The 13,706-nt window shown below is 41.8% G+C and overlaps 1 protein-coding gene across 1 annotated transcript in view; it reads left to right on the plus strand.

Moving 5' to 3' along the window:
* The window catches only part of MUSK (muscle associated receptor tyrosine kinase), a 223,407-nt gene that overhangs the window by 120,856 nt on the left and 88,845 nt on the right, over positions 1-13,706 (plus strand). Inside the window, 4 exon segments of the mRNA XM_030193747.1 lie at positions 3,639-3,645; positions 6,841-6,946; positions 6,948-7,049; positions 7,051-7,106. Coding sequence (XP_030049607.1) covers positions 3,639-3,645; positions 6,841-6,946; positions 6,948-7,049; positions 7,051-7,106 — 271 coding nt within the window.

The following is a 13,706-nucleotide window of genomic DNA, read 5'->3' on the forward strand; positions in this document are numbered from 1 at the left end:
AGACCTCGGCTGGGCTGGCGGGGGTTGGGGTCCCCCGCTAGCTGAAGTAATATTTTAAAAAACCAGCAGGAGGAAGCGGACCTCGGGGGTAGGTGACGGCGGTAGGCGGGGGAGGGTTAACGGCGGGTAGGGGGTCCAGGGCGAAATCTGCGGGGGCCCAGGCCCCTGTGGCCCCACGCAGATACGCCCCTGCATACAGCTACTTACTACTACTACTACTACTACTTATCACTTCTATAGTGCTACAAGGCATACGCAGAGATGTACACCATACATGAAAAGACAGTCCATGCTCAAGAGCTCACAATCTAAACAGGACAGACAAACAGACGTTAAAGAGGTGGGCTTTTAGCCTGGATTTGAAAACGGCCAAAGACGGGGCTAGACGTACAAGCTACTTGCAGGATTGCACAAACACAGGTCTGGCTCCCACCAGCCCTCAAGAACAGAATTCTAGAGTTAAAACTTGGCTTACCTCAGCCAGGTTCTGGTAGCTTACACATCAGCAGGGGAGCCCTTAAACTATAGGGTGGCCCCTCTGTTCTGTTCTGCCAAAGGGCTTTTACTTCCTGCTCACTGTTGAGCTACACTGGTGCACTGCCCTCCTGGCCAGACAGCCTAACATCCCTATGCTCACTTGAAAAGCTTCAGTCTCTGACCTGGCTGGTTTAGTGCCACCTGCTTGAAAGGTGGCTAAGCTGAAACCTCAGTGAGGGAGTGCTCTTAGGGACGACACCTGCCGCTAAACCACTAGTTCCCTAACACCCTGCAATAATATTTACTCAGATATTGTTACACTTGAGAGGGTTGCTGCACCTGTTGCTTTCTGACTCATCATTAATTTCTTCAATGTAGCTCCCCAGAAGCATTCTGTAAGGGTTCATGATGCCTGGAGAGGAAGCGACAATGGTATTAATATCTTCTAGCAGCAGTGTCAAAATAGCTTCAGTAGCTTCCTGTACAGATGATGGAGCTACAACACAGGCAGTCATCAACTTCTTGGCTGGTTATAACAGAGATTCCCAGGCTTTGCGTCTCCCTCCAAGCACAAAAAGCAAATGTATAAAGCAGGGCTGCAAAAGCCGTCCGGCTGATATGAAAAGCCATTTAAGTGGGAGGAGAGGCTCCTTAAATCAGCTTTTGCCTTCTAACCCCCAATATTCAGTGGCACTAAAGCAGGCAGTGTTGTTGAATATTGCCACTGACCGCCACAAAAATAAAAAAGGGGGCAGGTCAGGGGTGGTACGAGGAGGGGGGGGGGGGGGGGGGGGAGGTGTTAGGGAAGATCCCAGGGTTACACAGGTGCTGGCACTAATCAGTGCCGGCACCCACATAGCTAAGTGGCATAATTTAGGACAGCTTTTGAGGTTTTGTGTAGTACTGTTAGTTGCTGCAAGAGGTTTCGACAGCCATATTTTCAGGGAAGCTGCAAGGGGCAGGAGTGGCCTTTGCTCCTGCCACCAACGATCCCCACAGATCATCAAGGACATCAGGTAGGCTCGGGGGAGGGCCTACCTATACAGCAGGGGGGGTTGAGGCAGGGTATGTTTCTGGAGAATGTGTAGGCCGTGATTGATGATTGCGGGCTGGGGAGAGGGGGAGGGAAGAAAGGAGCTTTGTCAGGGGGTCAGGAGGGGGATAGGGGAAGTTTTTTAATGCAAAAAAAGTTATGCGGGTCCTGGCCGATATTCAGCTGAGACCCGCATAACTGTCTTTTGTGGGCCCAAGCTGAATATTGGCCAGGTCCTGTATAAGCCCTGATGGCCAGCATCAAGAAAATTAGCCCCAGATATTCAGTGCTGGGGCCTGCATGTGGCCTGCACTGAATATCCAGGGCTAATCTAGCTGACAACAGTCAGAGTTAAAAAAAAAATGCTGACCATCGCCGGCTGAATATAGGCCAGCTTGTTTTTCCAACAACAGATGGAGATTAGTAATTTAACCCTGTCTTTATTCATTCACTTGACAATTTTGATGATATGTATTGCATTATGGGGGGTAACTCTACACGTGGGTGCATTGTACACAAGTTTTAGAAAACCAGTACTTACCCACTTACGTGTGCAAATACATGCATAAATGTTGAGAAAGCAGCTTAAGCGCTATTCTAGAACTGCACATGTATCCCCAAGTGGGCTTTACAAGGGTATAATATAGTACTCTAAGTTACACGTCTATCTTCCGCATTTAGATGCAAGCATTTACACCAGCTCCTTAACTGGCGTTAGTGCTCATGCCTAAATCATAAGTGCGTATTGTTAAAGGGGTATGTGTACCTGCAATTTTTCCAGCAATGCCCTCTCCTGGCTGATAGTACAGTGACCCACTTCTCTTTTCAATCTACTGCCTTTTCTTGAGCCTGTCCCAGCATAGGTCAAAGACAGTCAACAACTCTTTAATGGAGCCCAGAACTTTAACACCCCCCCCACCCCCCCAATATTCAAAACTATTTTACCGGCCAGGAATGGCTCCTAGCATCTGACTTGTTTCTCCAATGTAGCAGCCTTCGTTGCATTTTTACACTGAATGATATATACCACATTGGAAGATGAGCACGTGAAAGATTCCTTAATGTTGAATATTTTTTCTTTGTGAATGACCGTGGGGTCCTGTGAAATATTTTGCATAGTTTGCAGCTGGATATATTGCAAGGATGTGTGCCATTCTTTTCTTTTTGAGTCTGTGTTGGGAGCTTACTTCTAATTAGCTTGTGTTTTAAGTTGCGTGGCTGTCGGAAGGCCAACACTGGTGGGGATGGGAATATCTTTTTCAGTAATTCATCCTCCTGGAGTAGAGGCTGCAGATCTTGTATGATTTTTCTTAATTTTTCCAGCTCTGGGTTGTATGTCAGTATAAGGAGGATTCTGTCTGTGGCTTTTTTTTCTTTGTACTGTTGCAGATTTCCCTGGGTGTTTTGAGGGAGGAGCCAATATTCTTGGAGATTATTTTGGGGTTGTACCCTTCTGTTCGAAGGATGCAGTCAAGATTTCAAGGTGTCTGTCTCTGTCCCCTGGGTCAGAGCAGATACGGTGGTATCTGTGGACTTGGCTGTAAATAATGGATCTCTTTGTATGTGAAGGGTGGAAGCGGGAGTTGTGGAGGTAGCTGCATTTGTCTGTGGGTTTCTTGTATATGGATGTTTGTATATAGCCATCGCTGATTGAGACTGTGGTGTCCAAAAAATTGACTTTTTCTGGGGAGTAGTCAATTTTGAATCTGATTGTAGGATGGTATGTATTGAAGGAATTGTAAAATTGTTTCAGAGTTTCTTCCCCCTCAGTCTGAAGAAATAACCAAGTCTCAAAACATCTTCAAAAGCGCAGTCTCAGATGTCTGCAGCTGTGTTTCGTAGTCACCTGCTGTCTTCTATAGTTTCACATCCACCATCGCTGATAATTGAGCCAGTAAGATTTTCCTAGCAGATCTGCTATCCTTGCTCTCAACAGACCCTTCAAAGCAAAGCCAAGCACCACCTCTGTGTCAGAAAACACACAGCAGCAAGAAGATTAGGCAGGCTCCCTGAAAAAGACACTTTAGATGCTCTTGAGTGAAAATGAAACTAATAATATTTTCTTTCCTCTCTTTTTCTCCACACACCTGGCACGTGGATCTTGGATGAATTTATGCATTCCCTATAGAATGGAGGTAAGAAAATATCATGTTGTGTCTCTGGTCTCTTAGGGTCTGATATTCAAAGGACTATACATTTAGCAGCAGCCACTAAATGTATCAGTCCCCTATCTGTAAAGTTTCAGGGGCACTATCTATATAGTGCTGGAGCAGAGCAAGGGAAAACAAGGGTTGTTTCGCTGCTAAGAGGATAGTGATGGTATCCAGCCACTAACTGTATCATTAAGTGGGTTTAAATCAGGATGGAAAAAATGTCGTTACTTTAAACTACTTACTATAGTGGCTGCTACATGTCTAGTGAGTGCTGTAATGTAGAGATGCCAAGTTACCCAGCTTCCCATGCTGGAGATTATTATACAGTCCTGGATTCTGACGCACCCCATCAAGGTGCATTATGGGACTTGCAGCATTGATTTCAATGGACAGGATCAGGCACTGCAAATTCTGCACTGCTGGGGATTGTAAGCTCAAAAACAAGACTGGCAAAATGTTTCCAGTCTGGAACTGGGTATCTTGGAATCTGTGTAAATGACTATCTGTATAGTGGCACTAAATAAATGTATTTTTAAAACATGCTCACTGCCACTACTTAATATTGAGCACTAATTTATTTTCAGTAATGCAATTGCACAACCACAAACTATACATGAACTGCCACTGGAAAATGGAGTTATATAAAGCTTTAGATTAAAATATCATTTTTACATAAAGGGCAATTATCAATATTGTAGGGTCGATTTTCAGTGAGAGATATGGGTAGAAGCAGCTCCTACTCAGTTATTTCCCATTAACTAGGCCCAAACAGGATATTCAGTGGTACCTAACCAGATAGTACAGGAGTGGTGGAATTAGTATATGGTTAGTGCAGCAGGCAGAGAACAAGGGGAACTAGGTTTTGTAGGCACTGTTATATATCTGAAAATCACCCAGACAGCAATTACTCTGGACTCATTTGTCTAAGGAGATGACCAGTACCTAAATTGGCCCTTAGATTCTTGTTAGGCTGTCCAGCAATGAAAGGAATAATGCTAAAATGGAAATATATTATTATAGAAAATAATGCAATATGGCAAACAAAATACAAAAATACGAAACTGTGCATAAATACTAAAGATTACCCCAACAGATATATGAATATATATGTAAAAATGTATTATGTAACTACAATATGTCCTGAGAAGAGATTACCAACTTAGCAGCAAAGTTAGGCTACTGACCACAAGCCCTGAGACAACCAGTCCTTCACAGGCAAAAATCATGTCTAAAATGTAAGTAGGGCTTCTAAATTGACCACCCCATGATCAGATAATGTATATACGTATTGATAAAGGTTGGTTGGTTATACCCAGCAGTTCATCTGAGATATTTGCATAGATAGAATTTGTCGAGAAATAACCAAGTCCCAAAACATCTTCCAAAGCACAGTCTCAGATGTACTGAGCATAAGAGGAAAAGTCCTGTATCCTACCCTTGTGGTCTGTAGCTTCGGAGTCCAAATGGGGTGATGAATCAGCTCCTCCCTTTTCAAGCTACAGCAGACATTCCTCCTGCCAGTCACTTCTGATCAGATATTAGTCCAATGTCCTTGCACGGTGAGCAGCTGGTTACACAGTCTTTGGGGAAGCCACAGAGCTGCTTCTGAACTTGATCTTGTGCTGTGTTCAGCAGCACAGAGATACAGTTCACAGGTGTTCTGGCAATCAGTGTCCCCTCCGAAAGAGATCCGTACACCAAGAAATCTTCTTCTCTTCCACTTGTTCTTCCTTCCCTCCCTTTCATGCCCAGCTTTGGCACTCCCCTCTGAGTCACAGATGACCATCATGGACCAATCACATGCTGTCTGTCCAGGTCACATATATTCATGACAATGAGAGGCCCTTGTGGGCATCCAGCAAGAACAGCTTATCAGTCAGTACCAAACTCTCCTCCATGGTTCACAGATATTCCTGAAGACTCTGTCTCTGTAAGGCACGCTCCTACACACCTTCCCAGGAGATAACTGGAAGGTTAGTTTCATGTTAACATGTTGAATGAAATCACTAGCACAGCTGTGCTGAGAAGTAGTTTTCCTTTGTAGAAAAGCTGGTTCATGTTGTATTGAGGCCTCAGGGTGCAACATCCATATTGGTTCAGCAAAGATGGTTTAGGCTAACCAGACCCAGACAGCAAAGGCGAGACAGCAGGAAAAGACCCCTACAGTTTGATTCCCATTGCAGCTCCTTGTGAATCTGGGCAAGTCACTTAACCCGCCATTGCCCCAAGTACTCAAAATGAGACGTATTGTAGTGAGTGTTATACCAATATGAGAAACTAAAACATCGGAGGATAGTATTCCAAGATATTTCCACAGGTAAACAGTGCTTAACCCATGGAAGTGGGCCTTGAAAAAGTTGGCAAAATCCACAAACACAAGGAATCTGTAGAATTCAAACTTCACACCCAAAACAAAAATCTAAAGTGGTGAAAAAAGACCTCAGTAGAAAAGGAGACACATCTAATTGTAAGGCAAGCTTCCATAATATAGGTAACTCATATAACCATCAGTCATAAAAAAACACTCCACTATATATGGACCCCAAAATACTCCTTCAAATAGCCAAAAAAAAAACCCAGCAGAAGAACTTACCGATACAGAATAAGCTAAGGAAATATCGTAAAAAATACTCAGTTGCCACGTCAATATTTTCACATACTACTTATCATGAAATAACCCAAAGTGTTTGCAATCCTGATGATAATCCAGTTTAGCTACTCATAGATATCCTTCTTCAAAAAGTTGCTCATATCATATGTTATGTGGGTAAAAATATGTGCAGTTAGCCTATATCGTTCATACCCTCAGAGAATAGAGGTGTTCCCAGGGGCAGGACTGTGGGGGGGGGGGGGGGGGGGGGGGGGGATTCAGTTACACCACACTTGTGAAAAGTCATGCATTTGTGTAAACTAAACCAAAGTATTGTGTGCCGGAAAAGAACAGGTATAAATATGAATGTATAGTTTTTCTAGGGTAATTTGCAATGAATACATTGATGTTGAAATTCTAGCCAAGCCCTCACAGATGAAAGTATACACATACTTGACCCCTGTACACAGCGTAAAATTACAAGTTATCTAACAGACCTGAAAAGAACACATAGACTTGGTCCTCACTTTTGTGTGCATTTACATATAAACAATATTCAATGATTTCACTGATTTTTCCTTTAGCAGATTGTACAAGCGTGACACAGGGTACTGCAGTACATACAGAGGGGAGGTGTGTAATAGTTTCTTGATGAAGCATACTCTCGTTTTCTTCAACTTGTCCAATGATGATCCCCGAAGAGACTCAGGAAGCACTTGCTAACACTGCCTGGAGTGAGTTGAAAGGTGTGAGTCCATTCTGTCGTCAGCTGCCGAGTCACTGCTGTGCAAACTACTTTTTTTCAGGAGTGCAACCCCACAGCGGATGGACCAACTCCAAAGTCTGTGTGCAGGTAACAAATAAGCCTCTTTCACTCTATGTGTTTGGGAAGATAATGAATGAAAAGACAGCTAGCAATCATGCCTCTTGGGAATCCATTTGCTCTATCGTACCTATGGAGGAAAAAGCCCTTTTTTGAATAAAGTCTTATGGGGGTGATGTTGTGTGCTTAGCTCCAATTCTATAAAAAGCATCTGTGTTCCAAGATGCCCTAATAGCACACTTGTATGACCCCATTAGGTGTGACCATTTACACCAGGTAAATAGCAGGTGTAAATGGGTACACCTAAATTTTGTCATGCGATGCACATAGCTGAAAGTATTCTATAAGTCATGTGCATAAGTTGGAGACACGCCCATGCTCCTCCTATGCTCCGCCCATTACACGCTATGATGCTTATGTGCTACATTATAGAACAGGTGTAGTGCACTCCCATGCATGCCAATTAAGGTGGCATTTCTGTCTGTAGACATACATAACTGCATGTGCCCAGTTCTAAAACTGCCCTGCCTATCATGTAAATAAAATCACTGTATTGTTTTCTAAATCAGCTTTTACAGTGTACACAAAAAACAGGATTAACAATGTCACTGAAAAAGAGGAACGATATTCAAAGCAAATTATGTGTTTGCCAGCAGGTGGCAAATGCTGGTCTCATCCATTTGTATACATAAAATCTGACCCTTTAACATTCTAAACATTCAGCTTTTATTTCATATAAGGGACTGCCTTTGGGGAAGAGCGAAGGTGGCACCACCGTTATCTATTTAGTAGTGATGCTCAATGCTAAGCAGATATTGGCTGATATTCAGCCTGTGGGAGGCAGGCCGCGATTGGCACTGAGCTGGATATTCATTCCCCCTTTGAGTGTTACAACTTTGCCTCTCAGCTGGGCTGAGGTTCTGGCAATCTCCTTGCCTCTGGGGTGGCTAGATACAGACTCTTTGCAAAAGGCAACAATTCTGTCTAAGCAACTGAACTGTGAATAGGATTTTCTTTGTTTAATTTGAGTGCGTACAATAAAGAAGATTTGTTTTAAGAATTGAGAATCTACTGGTAAAACTTCTACTTGGGGATGGTTTAAGATGGCTGTTTAGCTACACTATATTTTGCTTAGAACAGGACATTCATTGTCAATGCATGATTAAACCAACAATCCAACAATGTTGCTAACGATCAACATTTTATTTGCTAATTTTAACCTTAAGATGTCAGTCCCACCTCCATTGAGACACACATTACTGACACTACAAAAATATATGATATGAATGGGGTTATAAATATGCATACTGATCCTGATACTTCCAACTACTGGAGTTGCCCTCTAGGCACTGCTAAGTTTATTTTGATTCCATCCCTTTCTATACAGGATCCTCTGTGCTCATCCCCCATATTTTTGCTCCACCACCTCGACCAGAAGGCTATTCCACGCATCCATCATCCTCTTTTTGATCAGTACTCTGCTGTTACTTCTAATCTACCTCCCTGCATCCTCAATCATGTCCTTTGGTTCTACTGCTTCCTTGTCTCTGGAAAGATTTGTTTTTATATTAATACCATTCAATTATCTTCCCTATCTCTCCTTTCCTCTAGGGTATATTCAGGTCTTCCAGTCTCTTCTCATACACCTATGTCGAAAGCCCTTACCATTTTTTGTCACCTTTCCTCCAGAACTGAACATGATACCCCGTGAGAACTTATCAATGACTAGTACAGGGCATTAACACCTCTTTTGATAATGATATTGTGATGTCCTTTCCAATACAATATTTTTGTAGTTTTGTGTTCTGTTTTTTATAATGTAAGAGCATTGAAATAGCATGTACTACTGTATATGATATTAAAAGTTTACAGCATTGGTTCAGTAGTCAAGTCTGCAGCAACATTTTATAAATGCTGGCTGTTGCATGCTTTTTTTTTTTTTTATAGTGGTTATTCAGTGCTGGGTTGCACTTAGATATTGGCGCTGATTGTCTAGATATTTAACGGCCACCAACAGTTATCCAACTAATATTTAGCCTGGTAACTGCAGGGAGGGTTTAACCTACTGCTTTCAGGGTGCCCTTATTAAATCAGAGAAGTACCACCCCCCTGGGCCATGGTGCAATCCCTGGTGGTCCATTGGGTCCCTGTGCAGGACCCAATTCCTAGTCACTCCTGCCCCTTACTAGCACCTCCTTCAAAATGGCACCGGCGACCCCTTAGCAGTAGTCACACGGTACTGGGATACCGCAGGTTGGTGACTCCCCTGGTAAATCAAGATTGATACAAGCCACCTTTTACCACACCTGATCATTTCCCCTCTAAGTTGTTTTAGATAAGCATCTATGAACAGAGAGATGGTGCAATTTTTCTCCATTTATCTTGGCAGAATAACTCTTTCTTGACAGAAATATTTCTATCGGATTTTAGGTCGAGTTTTGACTGGGTTTCTGAGGATATTCACCTTCTCTTGTTCAGTCACTCCACTGTTATTTTGCTTGTGCTTAGTACAGTCGTCCGCTAAAAGATGAATCTTCTCTCAGTCCCAGGTATGTGGAAGACTGGAACAGATTTTACTCCAAGACCTTTCTGTACTTTTCACCTGCATCTTTCTGTCAGTCTCTCACAAGCTCCCGGTTCTCACAACATGATTCTGTATTCACCATTCTTCCTGCAGGAATGGTATTAGCAAGGTGATGTGCTTGACTGCTCGTTAGCTGGTTAAGGCGATTATAGACATTTATAAATATAAAACTGAGGTTAACATACTGAAAAATACGTCTTTAAAATTGCCTGGAAAATATACAGGTAGCATACTTTTACCCGGATTAGCAGACCTGTTCATGGGGGCTGAATGACAAGATGTTTGGGTTCTGTGCATGTATTTTGGAATTTCAAAGTATGAATGGCAGTTTTTAAAGAAAATGTTGTGTGCACTAAATCGCAGGTGTAGATGGGTGTGGGTATTCTCTGGTAGGGTAATGCTCAAAGGAAAACTACATTCACACTGGCCCCTTAGAAAATCTGTGTAACTTATGGGCTTACTGGTTTCTCAAGTTAGATAGCCTGTAATAAAATGATTTTCCTGTCTTTTACAGTCCACTTACTTTCTCAGAAGCATATTTTCAAATATCTCTACTACTGAATTTCTTTTTGTTTTAACTTTATCTAATTTTAAAGCAAGATAGTATTTTTGAAAACATACAGCAACATATAATATGGAATATATTAAATTAAAAAAAAAAGTCAGTGGGATGATATGAGTAAAACAGAACAGTATATGCAACATACTTGAATTTCTTTTTGATTTCCTTTCTAACGAGTTCTGCATCCCTGTATAATTTAAGGCAGCGGGCTGTGAGTCTGTTTATCGTTGGCCTTTTTTGAAATTTAGTACTGGACTTTCTCTCTTTCTAAGATATGAAATTAAATTCATCAGACTTTAATAGCCATTTTCTTGTAGCTCTCCTATGATATGCAGACCCTACGGAGTTCCCCTTAAGTTCATGAAGAAAACAAGATCCACAATCACTCCTGTTTTGCTGGTGTTTCATAACTGCTGCGAGAGGGAGTATTCCTTGGGAAACTGGACCCTTGCCCACTTCACTGAATGACATATGTTTCCTCATCCTGGTCTGTGTCTGGAATATAGCATCTACCACCACTGTTAATCCTTCTTCCAGCTTGCAGGTCATGGTTAATAGTTTTAGTTCATTCTCCACTATAATTTTGATGAACCCTCACGCAAACCAGATACTATATTGTTGGGTCTTTCTTGCTTCAGATTTCTACCCATAAAACCCTAGCCACCTCCTTAGGTTCTTCTTACCGTCTCCGGAATTTAATTGAGATCTAATGCAGAGGCAGAAAGTCTCATCCATTCTAATGACTGTGTAAATTATTTTGCATACAGTTTTCTGTATGCAGTGTTAACATGCAGAACTCAAATAGCTACAACATGGCCTATGAAAAGTCCTAGAGTACCAATACACCTTCTATTAGAAGGAATAGATGAGAACATATATTTTTTTAATGGACTGCTACAGATCCTTGCACAGAAAGGGCAATTCTAGAACTGGGTATCTGTACTTATGCACACCTTGTGCATTTAAGTTCTGAGGAAACTGGCATTTATATGCATAAGTGCACTAGCCCCCTAATTCTATAAAAGTCACTAAAAATTTTATACACAATTTAATTGAATAACGAACTTAGTGCCAATAATTGGCTTGTTAACAAACCAATTATTGGCATTAGATTTCATTGAAATGTACACGCATACATTTACACGTGAGTCAAAAAAGGGGGTTGTAGAAATGGGCGGATCGGGGGCATTCCTTTAAGTTACATGTGCAGTTAGAGAATAAGGAAATCTATGTCTAATGTTAGGCTCGATTCCTCATAAACACTGTTCTATAAACCACGCCTAACTATAAGTGCATTTTGTAGAATATGCTTTTTTGGCACCATATATAGAATTTATCCCTTTGTGCTATTCTATAATAGAGCACGCTAAGTGCCTTAGGGGACTTTTACTAAGCCGCATAAGTGTCTATGTGTGCCCAACGTCTATGTGTGCACCAAAATGGAGTTACCGCCCGGCTACTGTGTGGCTCTTGTGGTAATTTCATTTTTTGCGTGCTTCTGATATGTGCGTCCAAAAAATGATTTTTATTTTTGGACACGCCTATCGGATGCGCGCCAAGTGGCATTTGGCACGTGTAGGTCATTACCATCCGTTACCGCATGAGACTTTACCACTAGGGTCAATGGCTAGTGGTAAGATCTCAGACCCCAAATGGATGCGCGGCAATTTTCATTTTTCCGCATGTCCATTTTCGGCCAAAAAGTTTTTAAAAAAGGCATTTTTTTTGCAGGCCCGCTGAAAAATGGATCTGCAGGTGCCTAAAACACGTGTCTACACTTACCATAGGCCATTTTTCAGTGCACCTTATTTATTTATTTAATTTATTTATTAATTGCATTTGTATCCCACATTTTCCCACCTATCTGCAGGCTCAATGTGGCTATAATAGTAAAAGGACCCCTTAGTGCATAACTGCAAAAGGGCATACACATGAGCGAAGCGTGGGAGGGACAAAGACATCTCCTACTTATATGTATAACTTATAGAATACAATAAATTATATGCAATGCATGGCACACATAGGTGCTCTCGTTTACATCTGTTATTGACCTGACATAAATGGTGCACCTAAATTTAGGCACACTGATTCCATTATGGTATCTTGGTGCACAGATGCCATTGTAGAATTGGTGCTCAGTGCACAGCATTTTCACCTAACTGAAGACCCAAGTTATAGAATACCCCCTAACCGAATAGCTGACCTCAGTTACAGATACAGAAAGACCCTCATCGGATCCAGAATAAGTGATCACAGACTAGAAATGGAAAATGCAGCTAAAAGCTGAACTGGAAACTCAAAGAAGCTAGACTTTACATGCAGAAATAGAAATGCATTTTCTCCTGTACATTTCCCCAAAACTGACAAAGAAAATCAGATTTCTCATAAAAGAATGAGCAGGAAAAACACTGCCTAATCCTGGTGGAATCAGAAGAAACAGGAGCTGCAACAGCAAAACAGGTTTCATTCTTCCACCCGGCAAGAAATGGAAGCTGACCAGAGATAATAGAGACCAGAAGCAGAATCTGGAAGCTATGCCTGTTCTTGTCCTCTCTGTATCTTAACTGCTAAATGTATTACTCTGGCAACACATATGGAAATTGTCTGCCAATAAAGCGATCTGAATCTGTATTTAACATTCAAGTATTTACTTGCTCTGACTGCCATTAGTTTTTATCTGCACTTCTTCAGCTATCATATATAACCATGGGGTCAGAATAGTTCTGGGAAAAGTATGGTAAAAGAATACACAAATGTAATATGTCAGGTTGCTCACATACTGTAGCTTTAAAATAGTGGATCTTTTTTCTTAAGGTTTCCATTTCTTGCAATTTATGGATTGGGAAACACAGATTTAAAAAATATGACAGCCTAAACTTTACTTGGCACTTCTCCTGCTCAGTGCCCCCCCACCCCCCCCCACCCCCCAATTTGGCACTCCCCATATCAGCTCTCTTCTAGCCAGCCAGCCCACCCACCCACCTTCATAAGCCTGACTCACCCAGGAATTCTAGGAGGGATGAAGCAGGATTGATCTCCCACTTACTCTTGCCCTGGTGGCTGCCTTCTTTAAAATGGCACCACTAGGGTTAGGGGATTTTCAAACTGCCGTACAAGAGAAGAAATTCTTTATTTGGCAGCTTGAAGTCAGGGGGTCAGTGGCACTATTTTGAAGAATGTTCTATAACAACAATACACCTATTGGGAAAACTAAATAAGTCAGATTACTAAACATCCCTACATAGAATTTCCATGCTAACAGAATACCTATTTTCGGACACACATTTACAACACAGATAGACCCTCAGAGAGTACAGAATAAGTGACCACAAATTAAAAATGGAAATATATACACAAAAATTAAACTGAACCCCTAAGAAGTCACACTCTGCATTCAGTATGCTCTCTTTCTTTCTCTATCCACTATGGTTTCACTTCTCCTCCTTGCCATCTGCTCCTCAATCTCCCTCTCTTTACTGGATCT

This window comes from Microcaecilia unicolor, chromosome 2 (assembly GCF_901765095.1).
Source record: "Microcaecilia unicolor chromosome 2, aMicUni1.1, whole genome shotgun sequence".
Lineage (NCBI taxonomy): Eukaryota > Metazoa > Chordata > Amphibia > Gymnophiona > Siphonopidae > Microcaecilia > Microcaecilia unicolor.